This window comes from Balaenoptera ricei, chromosome 15 (genome assembly GCF_028023285.1).
Source record: "Balaenoptera ricei isolate mBalRic1 chromosome 15, mBalRic1.hap2, whole genome shotgun sequence".
Lineage (NCBI taxonomy): Eukaryota > Metazoa > Chordata > Mammalia > Artiodactyla > Balaenopteridae > Balaenoptera > Balaenoptera ricei.
In genome coordinates, this window is record NC_082653.1 from 37,627,684 (window position 1) to 37,646,577 (window position 18,894).

At 43.8% G+C, this 18,894-nt stretch overlaps 1 protein-coding gene across 2 annotated transcripts; it reads left to right on the top strand.

Annotated features, from left to right (window-relative positions):
* Window positions 1-602: 602 nt before the first annotated feature.
* On the top strand, window positions 603-17,444 carry LAMP5 (lysosomal associated membrane protein family member 5). 2 transcript variants are annotated; one of them, XM_059897893.1, is made up of 7 exons: window positions 603-625; window positions 5,670-5,995; window positions 6,528-6,700; window positions 7,071-7,202; window positions 7,326-7,431; window positions 8,787-8,975; window positions 17,266-17,444. In XM_059897893.1, the coding sequence occupies exons 1-7, from the start codon at window positions 603-605 to the stop codon at window positions 17,442-17,444; spliced, it is 1,128 nt and encodes a 375-aa protein (XP_059753876.1). The 2 variants fall into 2 exon arrangements, with proteins under 2 accessions (XP_059753876.1, XP_059753877.1); XM_059897894.1 differs by lacking the exons at window positions 603-625; window positions 7,071-7,202 and having other exon boundaries at window positions 5,932-5,995.
* The last annotated feature ends 1,450 nt before the right edge of the window (window positions 17,445-18,894 follow it).

The following is an 18,894-nucleotide window of genomic DNA, read 5'->3' on the forward strand; positions in this document are numbered from 1 at the left end:
CTCTGTGTAACACCGCCCCCCCGGCTCAAACCCCCCCCCCACCGCCGGCTTTCCTCCGGGCGGGGAGGGACCCGAGAGGCGCGAGGCCGGCAGAGCGCCGGGGTCTCACCGCCCAACCTCCCCGCCCCAGCGTGGGGTTTGCCAACGCTTCCCGGCCTTGGAAGCTCCAAAGAAAGTCGCGGGGAGCCAGAGAACACTCTCTGCCAGGAACTTACTTCCTCCCTTTCTAGTCCTAATTCCCCTCGACACCAGAACACAAAAGAGCCCGGAGCTTCTGTCCAGCAGCCGAGGCCCGAACTCGCCCAACTCCAGCACCCTCGGAATTGATCCTTCTTACCCGGCTTTGGAGCCGGCTTGGACCACACATCTGCAAGGTTCCTCTCTCACCTCCACACCGGGAGCAGCTTCGCGAACGTAAGGTGAAGTCCAACCCGGGTGCCTGGCGCCGACGTCTTCCCCTGCTGAGGTTGCCGCGAACTCCGCGTGCGGGCCGCTGGGCGCACCGCCGCAGCGCGCATCTCTTGTCTCTCGGGCAGAAGCAGACAGGTCTGGAGTCCGCAGCCCCAGCCCCGCCAAGCTCCAGACCGCGAGCAACCGGGCCCATGTGCCTCGGTGTCACCCATAGGTAACGCCGAGGGCCTCAATCCGTGAGTCTAGATCTGTGCAGGCTTCTTGCACGTTGGGATAGAAAGCTTTAGTAATGGAAATCCTCAGCGGTTTCTTTGTTTGGTTTTTTGGTTTTGCTTTTGTTTTTTTTGTTTTTCCTAGAAAGAATTGCTCAGATCATTTCCTAAGGTCACCCATAGAAGCGGGGCATGCAGTCCTGGAAGGATCCTGTAGGAAAGGCATGTTGAAGACCAGAGAGGTGAAGCCAGTCCTCCCAGAAGTTTTTGTTAGTGGAGTAATAAAGCTAACATATTGCTTCCTAGATTCCCACACCAGTCGTCTTTCCAATACACTGAAGACTCTTTCCTCTTTCCCTTTCTTGGTTACCAGAGTGAGCGTCTTGCAATGGTTTCAAATAAACAGCCATAGAAATATCCCAAACTTACAACATCAGAACACCCCAGGGCAACTCCGGGGCTCCAGGTCTGCACCAGCAAAGCTTCCTTCCAAGCTCAGCTGACTGGCCGCCCCCACTCTCCCCCTCCCCCTCATGGCAATTAATATAAATTTCCCTTAGTTCCAACACATCTTCAGGTGAATATGCAGAAAACTGCAAATAGAGAACTTAAAGAGTAGTTAACTAGGAATAAGGAACCCCTGTGATACACGATAAAAGAAATTTTAAAGAAGTGCATTATCTCAGAACTCACATAGCAAACTGTTGTAAATGAGCCACAGCTTTTCTAACCTTAAGCCCACTGGGATAGCTGTTAGTATTTCTTGGAGAAAAAAACTTCTTAAAGGACTTTTAAAAATTCTCAATTGACTCTTGTCTTTTACAGAAAAGTCCCGGGTCCGCCCTGTGTTAAGACTTTCCTCACTGCCAGGAAAGCCAAGAGGACTGATTGTACTCAGTAGCCTAAAATTTTACACATTGAAGCTAGTGGTAGCTATCATAAACTGTTTTAAAAACAGTTAACTAAATTACTGGCTCAAGAGATAAAAATAATTCCTTTGCTCTTGAACCTTTCAGGAATGATTACCTGGCCTCACCATCTGCTTATTCAGGTATTTTTTTAAAAGAGACTTTGTCCCCTGCATTCCCTCCTATGTGAAGGCATTTATCCTAAATGAGCTCATAAAAGGACATTTTCTAAGAACTTAGCAAGAAGATACATTGCCAGTGAAAGGGCTATTATTCTGGTGCCTTGTCTTCTCCATTGTCTTCTCCACTGGTTACCGTCAATGCAGAAATAGCTTGGTTTCTTTAAAGTAACTGCAGGAGAGACCAATGACAGAAAGGATGAGGGAAATTTCATCAAGGTCATGCAAGCTGAGTACATCAGAGGGCCAAACTTAATTTTCTGATTCTTTCCACATATTCTAGGGTTTGCCAATATATGCACAAAATATTCTTATGTTTACTTATTTTTCAGTTCCTATCCCAAAAGGATTTCAAAGGTTTTCAAAGGCAGTGATTAAATTAAATGAGATAATTGTTCAGTGATTAAGTTGAACACAGAAAAGGTTTTGGTAACTAGTAATTTGGGCTTAAGTGCTGTGTGCGTCTTGTCCAGTTCAGTTATCCCTGCTTCTTTTATCCATGTGTGCTTCCTTATCTGTGTGTGTGTGTGTGTGTGTGTGTGTGTGTGTGTGCTAGGTCAGGGGAGAGCACTAGTGGTGGTGGGAAAAGCAGCACCAGAGTACATTTTTACATTTCACTGTAAAGTGGATTGAAACATCAACAAGCCAAATTTCAGCTGCAACAAAGCTTAGCTTTCCACTTTTGATTCTACAGATACAAGTCAATTGCTTGTGCAACCAAATATAAAGAGATACACCTAATAATTTGAATATTTAATTTTATTTAGAATGTTTTGCATATACCATATATGGGTAAATTACCAAATAAAGAAGTTAAATAAAGGTTATGTATCAATGCTATAAGGCACTGTGGATTTGGGGGTCTAATTTCTTCTTTATTGCAAATTGATAAATATGGAGGAATGAAGAGTTACATCTTTGCATTGACTCTCCTACTTAATATATTTTTCTTCCATCTGCATTGCCCTTCTTTATCTTTTACCTTAGATCAATTTGTTCACTTCTTTAAGATCTCCTTCTCCAAGAGGCCTCCTTGGTCAATTCCACGTCACCCTGGGGTGGCTATCTTACTTTTTCTTTCCTTAAACATCTGTGCACACATTGTGCCAGGCAACCATACATCTTCATGTTTCTTCTCATTTTCTTTCATCCAAACTAAAAGTTCTATACATGCAGTGGGTCTTTTCTTCCACATCCATGAAACAGTAACCACTCAATGACTGCATGAGATTCATAAAGACTAATTCAATAAGCAAATACAAGAATTGAAGAGAATCCTTTGAAGGACTTAGAGGATCTAGAAGAGATTCAAAAGCCAGTGCACTTGGGTGACATTTGTATTGACTGCCAGCAGCATTGATGAAAATTGACCCAGCTATCATCCACATGAGTGTACATGTTTATGTCATTTTTTCTCCTACTTTCTCTCCCACTCAAGAAATAAAGAATGGAATGGATCCTGGGAAACTTTGTTACTATGATTTAATGGTAAGTTTTTCTCCTTTATTATCTCTTTAGTAATTTTAAAGAACTGAAGTTTTTTTAAGGATGATTAGAAAGTATTTAATTAATGTTGGTGAAAGTTGTAGGTATAATGACCCGAATCCTATTGCAACGTAAGAGTCACTACAGATAGACAAATAAGTTAATGGGTGTTTGTAAAGCTATGTTTGAGATTAAATAACTAAAGGGATTTTAAATTAATTATGCTTTGAAGATGATTCTCCCAAGAAGAGGAGTTAAAATTGCTTCCTTTTTTTTTCTTTTGACTCATTCAAGTGCTGGTCAACAAAGAGATCATTTATGTCAGGTATGGAAAGAAACCATTTTCCAAAGGAACCACCATTTGATTTGTAAATCAGCTACAACAACTTAAGATTCATGACCAATGCTATGTCCCATCTAATATTTTATTATTAAAGCAGCTAATCATCAATTAATTCAGTTGCTCTTTTAACAACTTATAATTTAAGATATCTGCAATAATGTGTCACAAGAGAAAGTGTCCTAACTTTTACAGATATCTCTTCTACTTTATAATGGTATTTGTTTATCTTTGGGTTTCCAAATTACCAAACATAGTGCAAGTAGTGGGTACTCAGTTAATGCTTATGGTCTAAATTAATTTGTCTTTTTTTTTTTTAATGCTTTTATAATCATTGGCTCACTTTGCCTAACCAGACATCCCTGAGCTATTATCCCAGCTTCTTAGGTGAGGAACACTAAAATCTGTACAAGGTCATAAAAAATAAATAGTGAATCCTGGACTGAAACCCATTCATTTCTTTCCTCATTTAACTACTAAAGGGAGAGAGGGAAAGAGAATATATAAATGTTCCATTACCTATATCTCATTGCTTTCTAATTTTTACAGTGCTACAGGAAAATAAGTGTTTATTAACAATTGCTAACATGACAAATCATTAGGCATATATAAATTTTACAAATTCCACTCTCAACTGATAATAATTGCCTTTGTATCAATCACAATTTTGCCTCAGTGCTTCTATATATATTCAGTTATGTAAAGTTACTGAGAAATGTTTGGATGAAATATCAAAATACAGAGATAAAAATAAAGATGTAAAAATATAGTATTGATTTAAACATTACTTCATAATTTGAACTGCTATTGATCTAATTATTGATATAGGAATAGGTTTGAAAAAATAATTGTATAAACACTTTGTGGCAAGCATAATGTCAGAATATTATTATACTTAAGACAACACTCTATACATTTCAGGAATGTGAGCTAGAAATCTTAGGTGTTAGCTTGTTATTTGGTCACTGAATAAAGATTTTTTTAATGGAAATCAACATATGGTATATTTTAGAGTCAAAGTATTATATAAGGAAAAATGAAAATGATCCCTATGAAGTGAAATCATGTGATTTTTCTATTTTAATTTTACTAACATGTGACATTGAGGAAGGTTATTTAATTTCTCTGAGCCTCAATTTTGGGGTATGTACAACCACAATAAGGTATATCTTCCCTTGCCTACCTTCTAAGGTTGTAAGGAGGATAAAATTTGACAGTGCACATGAAAATACTTTGCAATTTGCCCCTTATTATGACATTGTTTGTTTTATGACATTATATTGTTGATTTTTCATATAATGAAATAGCCACTAAGAAATAAAATATTTGGACATCACTACAATTGATTAGGACAGTATGCCTATTGCTGAAAGTGCTGTATTCTGATTTATGGAGCAAAAAATTTAAAAATCAATCAAGCTACTAAAAGTGTAAATATAGGAATTAGCCCAGTAGTATTTGTTTTTTCTGTCCCACTAGAGGCTGTAGAGTAATATATGTGTGCATGCGTGTGTGTGTGTATATAACTATGACTGTCCTAAAATATGCTACATAACCCTCACAAACTTCGGGTTCACTTACATTCCTTTTAGCAGAGTAGTCACAATATAATGAGCGAGGGTAGGTGACCCCAGAGTTCAAAGTCCTCATGCAGTCAGAGAACAGAACTCACAAGAAACAAGCCCAAATAGACATACTGCATTGACTAACGGCCTCGTTTGAGGAGGCATCAGTTTAACTTTAAACCCTGAGCTCGTGAGAGCAGGGGAGAGAAGGGGATGTCTCCAAATGCAGGAAGCTGTTGCCATAGCATTTTCCTTCTCTATTCCTGCCTACGCCCCCTCCCCCAAAGCAGCAACAATTTGTGCTCCACCGTTTTCCTTCAGGAACTGGATGCATTTTCAGAAGCCAGGACTCCAGTGGTGTGATGTCTTCACCACCTAATCACTGTACTGGTAGGGATATTGAATAAGTCAGAGGGTGCTATTAAGTTTCTCAGGATAGAATCATCTTTGCGGATGCAATTGCAGCGCAGGAAACAGACTCAGGGAGAATTTTAGCCTTCCCAAATCTCATTGGAGCTCTGCACAAGCCCAGCCACAATCACTCCAGCAATACAACCGAATCCTTTCAGCACTCGCAGCCGTGGACAGCTCCCTCGCCACGCGGTCCTTTCCTCTGCAGTGAGCACACTCGCGTTCACCCTGCCCGGGTCTGTGCGGTACTCCATCCACACCAAGTCCGCCAGCGCGTACGGAACGCGCGCTCCCTCCCTCCGCCCTCTCGGTACCCCCGCCCCTCGCTCACTCCGGCTCACTCCAGCGGCGACTTTGAGGGATTCCCTCTCAGGCGGCCTCTGCAGCAGCACCACTGGCCTTATTCGCTGCTCCGCGAGGATGGATCTCCGAGGAAGAGCCGTTCTCGGCGTGAATAGACTTCGAGTTCTTCTGATGCTCTTCCGTGAGTAGCGTTTCGGCAACCGCCAGAGCAGGGTGCACTCTTTGCAGAGAATAGAACTGGCACAGTAAAGCCATTAGCTTAAGGTCAAAACGTGGCCCTAATGTTTAGCGGGTTTGTTCTTTTTTGGGCGGAGGAGGGGAGGACCTTCCCTTCAGTGGCAGGGAATTCCCCAGAGAGCCACACACCTGTATGCCAATCCCAGACACGATGCTGCACAGGCCTGCTTCGTGGGCTCGGAGCACGGGCGAGAAAGCTTTGGTTTAAAAGCCTAAGATGAAGAAAAAGGCCAGTCGGATTACAAACTAGTAAGGCTTTAAATGTTTTTTAATTTTATTTTTATTATAAATTAACAGCAACGAAGTCGAATTTGTCGGCGCTAGGTCAGCGAAATGGCTCGCAGAGCGCCCTGCAGCCGGCAAGGAACTTTGTCAGCCCAAAGCCCGCAGACCACGATGTCTCTCCACCCTTGTGCCCGAGACGCGTGGGCTCGCTGAGCCCCTAACCGATAGGATTTTTTGTTTGTTTTCTGCAGATACAATGGCTCGAATCATGGCAGAACAAGAAGTGGAGAATCTCTCAGGCCTTTCCACTAACCCTGAAAAAGATATATTTGTGGTGCGGGAAAATGGGACGACGTGTCTCATGGCAGAGTTTGCAGCCAAATTTATTGTCCCTTATGATGTGTGGGCCAGCAATTATGTAGATGTAAGGCACTTTTTCCCTCCCAGCTTGCTCCTAGGGCTCCAGGGACGAAGGGCACCTTCCCTCAAGACCCTGTGAAGACCTGGGTCACCCGCCTTCCCCCCTGCACCCTGCAGGCTGCTCCCAAATGCTGCATGGGGGTTCCGGCTTGTAATGCCTTCTGTTCGCCCTGCCTGCTTTGAAAGTAAATCCCTCTCTCTGCTTCCCTAACGGCCGGGTCTGCACGCAGAGCATCTAACCGCATGTTCCTGGACCTGGGAGCGCGCGCTCAAAGGAGTGCCCAGGCGTGCGACCCGGAGTTTGGACGCGCTGCCCTTTACAGCCCCCACTGGGGCTCTCACGCTGAGGGGGTGCGGGGCGTCTGTGTTCCCAGCTAATCACGGAACAGGCTGATATCTCACTGACCCGGGGAGCTGAGGTGAAGGGCCACTGTGGCCACAACGAGTCGGAGCTGCAGGTGTTCTGGGTGGATCGCGCGTACGCGCTCAAAATGCTGTTTGTAAAGGTAACTGCTAGTGGGGCGCTCAGAGGGGTTGCAGACTCCGGGTGGGTGTGGGTAGGGTCCGCCCCTCCGTTTCCCCACCCAGATCTGCTCGGGCGGTTAACGCGCGCCTCCCCCGCTCGGCAGGAAAGTCACAACACGTCCAAGGGACCCGAGGCAACGTGGAGGCTGAGCAAGGTCCAGTTTGTCTATGACTCCTCGGAGAAGACCCATTTTAAAGACGCGGTCAGTGGTGAGTAGAGAACAGCAGGGCTGGGGAAGGAGCTCGGGAAGCGCAGACACTGCAGGGATCTCAGGCTTGGAGGCCGAATTCCTCAGAGTCAGGGCCTTGCGCTCCCAGGCCAGGTTAGCCCTGGGCTTGCTCTGCAAGGTGGAGGAAGCAAGCGGGAGTGCGGGTGGGTCCTCTGGCCTTCAGGCCTTGTAGATGCGCAAGAAACCCAGGGCCTGAGGAGCAGCCTGTCACCCATCACCTGATCCTGGATGAGATGTCTCTTGAGGGACTGTCTTCCTGTGGCTGCTTCAGGATGGCTTTCTTATGATTTGTCCTTTAAAGAAGCACGGAGAAGGACAAAGCTGTATTTTTATTTTCTTCTGCACCCCGGTTTTTATTCTTATGCGCTAAAACCTCAAGGGGGACAGTATGACTTTCATTTTGGGTCAGAATCTGATGGCCTTCAGATCTTTTGGTGCATTGCTCAGGCCTCACTGCAATCTTCAGTCATCCACTGCAGCCACCCCAGAGTGGATTCTGAACCATGCCCTTATTTATTAGCTTTTCATGCCCATCACTCCAACAACTACCCAGATCCTCCAAAAATACTGTGGCAAGGGATATCCAGACTCCAAATAACAATGCTGGGATCTGCAGGCACCATCAAAGACCACATTTAAATTTATGTATTTGTTTTGTAAATTGTCTGATCTACTCATAATGAAGCCTTCCATCACCTGGGCACCTGAGTTGGGAAAAGATTTTTATTGAACATGTACAAGAATACATATGTCATCTTTTCCATTTCACCCCTTATCATCGCAGTAAAAAGGGCAATTTTGTCTCTTCATCAAAATTCATATTCAAACATTTCCCACAGTTAAATTAGACCAAAAAAAGGAAAAAAAACAAAAACAAAAAAACCTTAATCCAGAAAAGGAGGAAAAGGGGTGAGGCAGGCTTCCAAAGAATATGTATGCGTACAAGGGCATCTGCTCAGAGCAGACATGCTTTGCTGAGGAAGATATTTTATATTTTGCAGGCCAGTGTGAGGTGTAGGATACCAAGTCACTGTTCACTGTGGATCTTTGGAATCTCTGTTGTTAGGTCTTATATAGTAAAAAGGGTTGGGGTTTTAGGTATCACTTTATTCTTCCAAAAGGAAATTCCAAATTAATATTTAAGAAATCCATGCTCATGAAAGAATGGGTGCATTCACATTTGCATAGCCCCAGCTGGGCAAGGCAACGGGGCATGTCAGCAGAGGATCAGAGTGGGGGGTCTGGGCTAAGAGGCAAAGGTCAACTATCTGGATCACCATAGGAGGGTTCTGCCAGCCCTAGGGGCCTAACCATTGCTTTGGGACTTCCCTGCAGCCGGGAAGCACACAGCCAACTCGCATCATCTCTCTGCCTTGGTCACCCCAGCTGGAAAGTCCTATGAATGTCAAGCTCAGCAGACCATTTCACTAGCCTCCAGTGATCCGCAGAAGACAGTCACCATGATCCTGTCTGCGGTCCACATCCAGCCCTTTGACATCATCTCTGATTTTGTCTTCAGTGAAGGTAGGTCGGTGGGGAGGCAGGAGGAGAGGGAGAGGAAGGAAGCAAAGGCTGGCCTCAAGATGGATATGGAAGGCAACCTGCCAGGGTACCAGGCTGTTACCACTTGGACTTTCTCTAGGATATCATGGCGCTGCCTCCCTCTATAATATTTTTCAAAGACTAAAGGCAACAAACTGAATTGTATCAACTTCAATGGCTTTCCCTTTCATCTTCCCTCTCTCTCTTCCTCCTTCACTTCCTTCTTTTCCTCTCTCTTTCTCTCTCTCCCTTCTTTTTCTGTTTTCTTCCTTCCTCCCTCCCTTCCTTTTTTCCCTTATTTTTTCATCTTTCCCTTCCTCCCCTCCTTTGCCAAAAAAGGAAACTGGATAGGGAGAAAGATAAGAAAGTCAGCTGAAAAAAATATATAATTTTGATGCGTTTCCCAAGGAAAAGACAGCTAAACATCCCAAGCAGCTATCGAGAGAGCCATGGATTGGAGAAGGACTTTTGCTTGTGTGGGCCTCAGTTTCACCATGGTCTCTAGACACTTCCAGCCCTAGGTTCTACCACTGTGAGTCTAAGTTTTTGTGTGACCAGAATGCAATAGAGGTGAGTGTGTGTATGTGTGTGTGTGTGTGTACAGGTTACATAGACTCATGAAGACCTGCCTCTGTCCAGCTCTCACCTTTGTGTGGAGAGACACCCATGTGGTTCCAAGGAGGCAAGTTCCCTGATCTGCTCCCTCTGGGGCATACAAGAAGGCTTCTTCTTAGTCTGTGCGAGCCCTGGAAGGGGATCAGGCAGGATCCAGCTGGGGCAGGTTCAGGGCATCCATATTCTCCTGGTTCTCTGCATCCCAGAAGAAGGGCAGGAGAGGAACTCACATTCTGCAATTTGTCCAAATCTAGCAACAATTTACTCTGGGCAAGTGGAGTAAGTGAATTCTTCCATTCATTTTTTTTTCTCTCCCTCTCTCTATTGTCTGGAGGAGGTTGTTAAAGGCAGTTTGATATTCTCATTTATTCCTTGTGGTTAAGAAATGGGGAGAGATTCTGACTGCTTTATGGATGCCTACCTTTGGTCTGGTGATCCCCAGGTGAATACAACCATTCGAATGTGTAGGATATTAGGGAATCCCCGCCTGGGTCACACACAAATCATTAAATCAGTCCCAAGGAGTCCAGCTTTCATTAAATGCCCCTCCCATTCAAAGTATATGGAATAGAATCCCTCTCCCCATGATTTATCCAGAAGGCATTTGGGAATTCCTAAGTTAAACTGTCCTTAAGAGAAAGGCCTCCTTCTTATTCATCTATGTATTTTTAACACCAAATACAGTGCTTGGCACATTGCAGATGCCCTGTTAACTTTGGCTGAATTGATATTCCGAAGCTGTGGGCTCAATTAATAGAGACTTGCAAATGCTTCAAAGCCAAGCAAATCAGAATTTAATAGATTTAGTACAGCAGTGCTATACCTACCTGTTATGGCTCTTACCTGTATGGGCTATTCCATCTTAATGTGTTTTCTACAAAATTGAAACTAAACTAAATGCCAAGATCTTAACACTAAAAGATACTGTTGATTATGAAAGTATTTATAAAATGTAACAGTGTCTTTCTTAAACTGAAAATATTAAATGTAATTAAAAGTAATTGGACTTATGATTATGGATGGCCCAGAATTCATTTTGAAAATATTGGATCATGTAGTCCCCAGGGTCCCTACCATAGATACTTTTGAGTTTGTATAGGTACTTTCAGTAGTCTCTAGTTACTCTTTGTGTTTCTCTGGTCAACTGTTTTTAGACACTTCTTCACTTCTTGGTACCACTGGTGCTATAATTGCTGCTTTTACTAGTTCCTTATCACAATCTCACCCTAACCCTCTCTGGGTTATTTCTAAGTTGTTGCTTATAGTCATTTATGAATGGAGAAATCAGATCTCATAGATGTTAGAATTGTGTACAAAATAAGAGTAAATGAGTACTGAATAAGGACCAGAGCTATTTTCCTAAAAATCAGTGATATTCTTGGCATAGATTTAATGATGTTTTTGCATAAAAAGCAGTTTTTATCCACTTCCATGGCTTAAATGGATAGATTTAGACAGTTTGTAAGCATGTATAACTTCCTAAATGCAGATATATTAAGCACAAGCAAATTGCACTTGTCTCACCCAGGCTTTTCTAGGGAATAATTAGGGTGTTGCCTCCTGTATGGTGCCCTGGGGCACAAGCCTTGACACTCCTGGGAGGAGGCAAGCCTCATTCAGGATCACTCACTGAATCAATGTGCCTTTGTGTGGCAGGGCTCCTTTTGTTCCTGGTTCCTCCTGTCTGTGCCTCTCAGCACCTGCCCCCAGTGTGTTTTGTAAGAGATCATTTTATTTGATTTGGTGGAATCTGAAAGATTCCTTTTGGAGTGCCTTTTCGGGACCTGGAACTTGGACCCCACTCCCCAGAATAGAAAGAGACTCTGATGTGTTGCTAATGCCCGTGTGGGTGAGTGAAGCCTGCCTGTGTGGTGGTGGGGAGGGCATCTGGTCATATGTCTGACGCCCACTGCAGGGCTGTGTACATGCGTTCTGTCATGTGCAAGCAGGACCTGCAGCATAAGGGCTTCCAATGAAGAGCTTATCCCCTGTGTAAGGGGGTCATGCCTGGCAGTCTGCAGTCTCCCACCTGCCTCCTTCATAGATTCTGAGAAAAGCAAGGACGGGTCAGTGAAATGGGTTAGTGGACACTCATAGAGGCTGAGAGCAGCCCAGATGGGGATGACATCTTTATCACACAAATCCCTTTAGACCGTTGGGCTTGGCTACTATGCTGATCCCCAGTGAAAGTAGCCCAGAGGCCCCAGATCACTGTGCACAGCTCTGGTGATCTTGTTAACATGCCAAGTCAAGTCTGGTTCCACAGGTCTGGGGGCGGCGCCCAAGAGGATCCATTTCTAGCAAGCTCCTTGCTGATACCGCTGGTCCATGGCAAACTGTCGGTAGGGGGATTTGAGGGATTTTGAGCTGATCAAGGAATATGATATGACCATGAGAGGCAGAAACACACAAGCTTCATTGGGTGGCACTTGGGCAGGTTGTGTAAGGAAAGCCCCTCACAGCATGGGACTGTCCAGAAGAAGGCTTACAGCACCCTGGGGACCACTATCCCAAGGGAAAGGAGGATAAGGGATCTCCTGGCAGGGAGAGGGGTGTCAGGAGGGGGCTTATGGGTCTAGGTGATGTCACTCAGCAGCACGGGGAGGAGTCTTTGGGTCAGAGAGCTCGGGGGGGAGCAGAAGCTTAGGGCCTTATCTATCCTATCAGTGGGTAACAGCTGTTGGGTGAGATCTGTATGCAAAGCAGACAGGCCCTAAATGGCTAAACGTGTCTGTTTGGGCTGTTTTTTTTAAAAATAATTGGATGTGGGTCTCAGCCTGCAGTGAAAATATAAACCACCGAGGGGCCAATCCATGGAGGCCAGCTTATTTCTATAACAGGTACACTTGGTGTGGCAACTCTCAGCCTGCAGCTCAAGGCAGCCCATGTGTCTCAGCTGGCGTTGGGTAACTTGTCCTTCCACAATTCATTCCTGGTAGTGAGTCCCTTTGAGGCCCCAGGAGAATTCTGACTGTGATAGCATGGAGGATGCATCACTGGGAGGGAACAGAGCAGCCTGAGTATTTTAATGGCTTGAATTAAAGGCGACTCTCACGCATAAAGACAAACGAAACATAATAGAACACGAAGGTGCCTCTGTGGCCCTTTGTTAAACACTCAGATTTAATGGGCATTTAAGTTGCCACATATAGACTGGGCCCGTCTTAATTCTCAAGGGGGGGAAAGAAACAAATAAAGAGACCTGTGAAGAAGGTACTAAGATCCCTGTTTACAGTGGAGAAGCTGAGGCTTAGGGGTGACATTACTGGCCAAGACTGTGCTTCTTGTGGCTGCCAGGGCTGGGACAGGAACCTGTCTTTGGGTATCAGATCCTGTGCTCTTAGCCTCTCCGAACTTCAGCTGCTGCAGCTGAACAACTGTACCAAACATGTGAATGCAGGGGGCCATCTTCAGAAAGGTTGTCAGGTGCTCTGAATTCATGAACTTACCATTGTTTCTAGCAGTGTGTTTGGGAGATACCACCTGATCTGTATTTTTCCCAGATCTATAGGACAAATGATCTGTGTTTTAGTGGAAATGAATGTACATCGCCCCCAGCTGAGCGCCCCAAGACTGGCTGCCGTGCTGCAAACCAGGGCGTGGTGTGCCGATGCTGATCCAGAGTTCCGTGTACACCTGTGGTTTACATGGCACCTCCTAGCCAGGAAACATGCCACCTGAGTAGTTGCTCCTTCTCAGAGCCTCCTGGGGAAGCATCCAGAGGGAGACAATTCTGTTATTAACACCACAGAGAACTGTGTCGAGGGCTGGAATGCGGAGGCCCAGCGCAGGGCCACGTAGCCAGCCAGTCGTAGAATTCTGTGTTCTTGCTACTGCCCTGGAGCCTAGTGTTTTAGGTGGGGTTCCCCAAGAAGCACATCCTCTATAAGTATGTAAGGGCAAGTAGTTTATCTAGGTGGTTCTAGAAGGCACTGCTAGGGGAGTGGGGAAGTGAGGTGGGAAGGCAAGGAAGCTAGTACAGGTGCATAAGTGAGCAGGTTACCACTGTGGGCACCGGGGCTCACACTGCTGGAACTTCTGGATAAAGAGTGTGGTACCCACCTGAGTTACCCTCCAACTCCCATCCGCCACTGATGGCTACTGGGGTGGGGAAGGGGGGGCGTTGAATTTCCAGGATGTCTAACCTGCCTTGTAGTCAAAGCCCATCGGAATGGGTGGGAATGGTGAATACCAAGGTCATAGGACCCTGTTGGTGTCTGTACACCAGTACACCCAGTACTGGGATATAGGAACTTTCCCTGCCCTGGTGGAGCTTACAGGCTAGGGGGAAAGAGTTTATACAGCTCTTCCTTGTGCACAGGGATGTTCCTGGCACACAGTGGCATCAATCAGTAATTGTTTTCTTATTTACTGTTGTGCTTACATCTTGGTGAGAGTATCTGCTTGTCTCCAGCCAAAGATCTCCAAAGCCCACTCATCTTAACAGCTTCTCAGTACACAAAATACATTTTGCTGAGGTTACAGGAGTCCCAAGCCAGTCCAGATAAGATATGGGAAGAGGGGCAAACCCCTCCCTCCAGTTGCCCTATCATACAGCAGAGGGAAGCACGGCCAGCAAAAGGCTTGCCCACCTTCTCCAAAAAGAAAATTCTGTGGCACTAGCAGAGCTGGAGAAAGCAATCAGCTTGCCTCCTGGTCCGTGGCCCATCTCAGTGCGGTTCGTTTGGAGCTGCTTTTCATTAAGAGCTTTTACAGTTTGTTTGCCTCAGGAAGTAAATACAACTTTAAAATGCTGTGGTCATCAAACAAAACAAAATAGAACACATGTCTAGAAAACAGAACCTAAGATGATTCAGGATTGCAATGGGCACACCAGGTTTATGGTTGAGGGGACTTGAACTGGCAGCTGGCAGTTACACAATTTTGTCTGATCTGTCTTCATCTGGTTCTTTGCAATGACTGGGCTGGTTGTTGCTTTTTCCAATCATGGGCCATCCACCCTGGGCCTCTGTTTTGTGTTCTCTAGAACTGTAAGTACAGCCAGGGCAGAGGTGTGAGGGACCCCAAGACCTGTGGAGATGAACAGGGAGTCAGGGGTCTCCGAGCACCCAAAGCCAGATGCTGAGCTGGGCTAAGCCAAGGGATGCTCTTCTCCCAGGCAGAGATCGAGGCCAGCCATCCTTGCTCTATAATCTGTGGGTTGTATAATCAGTTTATTGCACAGGATCTTAACCCTGGAGTCCATAGGGTTTGTGTATAGAATTCAGGGGGTCTGTAAATTTCAATGGGAAACATTTACATCTTTATTTTCATTAATTTCTAATTAATGTTTAACATTTCCTTTGATTATAAATAAAGGTAACAACCCACAGTAGTATTAGTCATACCTATGACTTTGTCACCAATAGAAATAATAGTCTTTCTCTTCCCACATGTTTGTCCAGATCTTGCAAAGTAACAATTATGCTTCTCCCTACTTTGCAATCACAGCCAGTATACCTGTGTACTAATAAATATATATATAACTGTCCCTCACATTATTTTAAAATATTTTAATAGCTGAACTTCAGTGTAGTTTGCTTTCTTTGTAATCTTATGTATTTTATTTTTATGCAATTATAAGTATTCTGAGAAGGGTGGACAGTTTCATCACACTGACACTAAAAAGATTATAACCTCTGCTTTAGTGGGTCATGACCAGCACTATTTTAAATGAAAGAGAATAGAATAGAGGATAAATTATTAAAGGCACAAAGTAAGGAAAACCATTGTTTTATAAAACTTTGGTTTTAGTTATGTATGTATACGTATGTCCTCGGTTGTAATGTAAAATATTGTTTTTCCTGCGGGTCAAAGGCAGAGTTTGAAGACAGTGGCTTAAGCCTGAGAGGGGAATGTGTGTCTTTTTTTTTATGGGTTCACAATCTCTCACCTAAAACCCTTGGGGCTAGATGTTTTTCAGAATTCAGAATAATTTTGGACTTCAGGAAGATAATACAGTGCATTGTCCATATATTATACAAGACCCAGAAGACTCAGGGAAGCTCCTGTAATCAAACAGATTAATGGATCTGTTTCCTGCAGTGAAACACATGAATCTTCATGCTAAGGAGGAGAAATGAGAATCAGAGCAGCCAGCTTTTGCTGCCAAATGAAGATACAAAGTACTTGTGGTTTCTAGAGCTTTGTGGATTTTGGAATGGTGGGTAAGGGAAAGAGAACTCAGGAATTCCCCTTTCTTTGACCACTTAATGAATGGGGATGAGTGGGGAAGGGGATTCAGTATTTTTCATGATAATTTTTGACATCCCCTTATTTTCCCATAATTACTTTGGACTTGTCCATAGTTTAATACTCCCTTTATATTCTTCTTCCAGTGGTGTGTTTAGTTCAGGTTTTCTCCTAAGGCAACAAAACAATTTTTAAAGAAATAAACTATAATAATATTTTAACCATAATTTTTTGCCAAAATACACCATGCTTTTCTCCTCTATCTTCTTAAAAGGATGGTGTATTAGATGTTATTCCCCATAACTATACCAAAGTTATTATTTATTAGTTATTAAAGCTAATACTTTTGGCACCACAATTCTGATACCACTTCTGATGTGTGTGGTGTAAATCCATAAACTCTACACTTTCTTTTTTAAATGGTGGTATAATTTACATACATCAAAATGCACAAATCTGAAGTGTTAACTCAATATGTTTTTACCTATACTTGCAGCCACATAACCCTCACCTAAATCAACATTCAGAACATTTCCATCACACCTGAAGTTCTCTTGTGTCCTGTTCTCCAAGACACCCTGTTCCCCACTTCTCTGACTTCAATCACCATAGGCTTAGTTTTGCCTGCTCTTGAACTTCATATAAATGGAGTCATACAACATGTACCCTTTTGTGTCTGACAGTTTTCACTCAACATAATATTTTTGAGATGAATCCATTTTGTTATGTGCAGCCATAGTTCATTCCTTTGTATTGTTGATTAATATTCCATTGTATGAATATACCACAGTTTATTTATCCATTCTACTCTGATGGACATTTTGGTTGTTTCTGGTTTTAAGCTATTATGAATAAAGCTTCTGTGAACATGTATGTTCAAGGCTTTTTGTGTCCATATGTTTTCATTGTTCTTGGGTAAATTCCTAGGAGTGGAATGCTGGGTTATAAGGTAGGTGTATATTTACCCTTACCTTATTACAAAGTGATTGTACCATTTCCCACCAATGGTGGACGAGAGCTCCAATTACTCTGTATCATTGACAACACTTGGTAATTTCAGACTTTCTAAAAGGTGTATTTTGTCTGCGATTCTATGTACATTATACACCAATAAAAAGTTTAAAAAATTAAATAAACAATAAAAATGATGGTGGTTGTGCCTGATGCCCAAACTCTGAAAATTTGCATAAATCATTTGGAAGTTGTATTGACATCAGCCAGGAATCCAATAACCTGAATGTTGCCCTATTTAACTGATGTATTTTTATTTTACACTATGCAGAAATTTTAAGGGATTAGGCCTTAAGTTTGGTTGGGAAATATTGTTTCTGAAAAAGAAAATATCTCTGAGGTTTCCTTGAGAAATCTTCTCATCTCTATCTGCCTTTTAGTTTTCTTGAGCAGACTTATGATTCAGAATATTTTGGCAGGAGCTCATTGCTTTTCTTCTTCTTTCCCATTTCAGAGCATAAATGCCCAGTGGATGAGCGGGAGCAGTTGGAGGAAACCTTGCCTCTGATTTTGGGGCTCATCTTGGGCCTCGTCATTGTGGTAACACTGGTGATTTACCATCTCCACCACAAAATGACTGCCAACCAGGTCCAGATCCCTAGGGACCGATCCCAATATAAGCACATGGGCTAGAAACTATTAGGCAGACAGCCCCCGCCCCCCCTCCACTGGCTGGATCAGGTAGAGAAACAAAAGCACTTTCTACCTGTACATGGGGTATACCAACATAGCTGCAATCAAACAGACCTGGGTATTCAAGGCTTGCTTGGCCTGCATCCATGCTTAAACCCCGGGATGGGGGGATTCTTTCAGATTCATGGGGTGAAGGACAGTTGCTGGGGAATGGGAGGCAGGGGTCAGCCAGCTTTCACACTCATGGTGGCTTGGCTTTGACTCTCCAAGGAGCAACTCATAAAACTCGGAGGGGTATCTGACTCTGAAGCTTAGAGACTGAAACCACACTTCGTTCGGAAAGACACCCCTTAAGGTTCAAGAGGAATATTGGAGGCTTTGCTCCCTTGAACACAGATGGCTTACCCTATACTGTTGTGAACGTACACAAAATACAGCCTCATGCTCGCTGCAGCAAGACCCCTGAAAGTGATCCATGCTTCTGGCTGGCGTTTTGCATGTCTAGTGATTGTCTTGGGAATGTTTCACTGCTACCTGCACCCAGTGAATTCACAGCACAAGAACCTGTTTAATGTAACTATGCAGAGTTGTTTGGACTTCATAGTGTGTCAGGTCCAAGTAAGGGGACCTGAAGAATCAATCCATGTGAGTTTGTTTTTCAAAATGAATTAAAACACACTACTGTCTAACATTTGAATGCTTTCTTGAAACAAGAAAACAAACTAAAATGGTTTCTGGGGCATCCAGAGGAGAGAGGGGAATGATGAAGACGGGATTTCATTTCTGCAAGAGGAAAAGCAAAGAAAGAGCAAGGAAACAATGTGTGTGTGGGGGGGGGAGTTGGCTTTTCCAGGTGAAAAAACATGGATTTATTTTGGCAAGTATAAGTAGTTTTAATAATGGCACGTCTTGAACGATTGGTTTAATATAGCTTCTGGTGCTTCTTGGCCTTGAGTCTGGCATTTCACTTTGGATTAAAAAGCTAGACTGAACATAATAGCTTAGGTTGAGTTTTATTTGTGATAAAATGTAATTTACTGAAATTCCCTAGAGAAATGTACATAGTTTGGATTTCACTCTCTACATAGTCATTTTTCAGAAGATCTGAGCAGGGTTAGGGGAAATCCTTTTCTTTGGTGTTAGGGTGGGAATCCCCTTACCCCTGTAAAATCATCACCATATGAGAGGAAGCTCATGAGTTATCTCCCCAAGTCTTCAATTGTTGACAGTAGCACATCCTTCGAAGTTCATTATACCAGCAAATCTTGATAACTATCAGCCAGTTGCTCTCCTATTATCCATTTGTTTGCTGCTCTGGCAACCTCAGTCTTTCCCTGCATGACTTATTCTCAGTGTCTGCCTGGTCAGTGAGGAACAAGCCCTGATTCCTCATGAAAGTTGCCTGTTGCACAAGAAAAAAGAGACGCCTTTGGTGCCAGCGGAGGCAGAC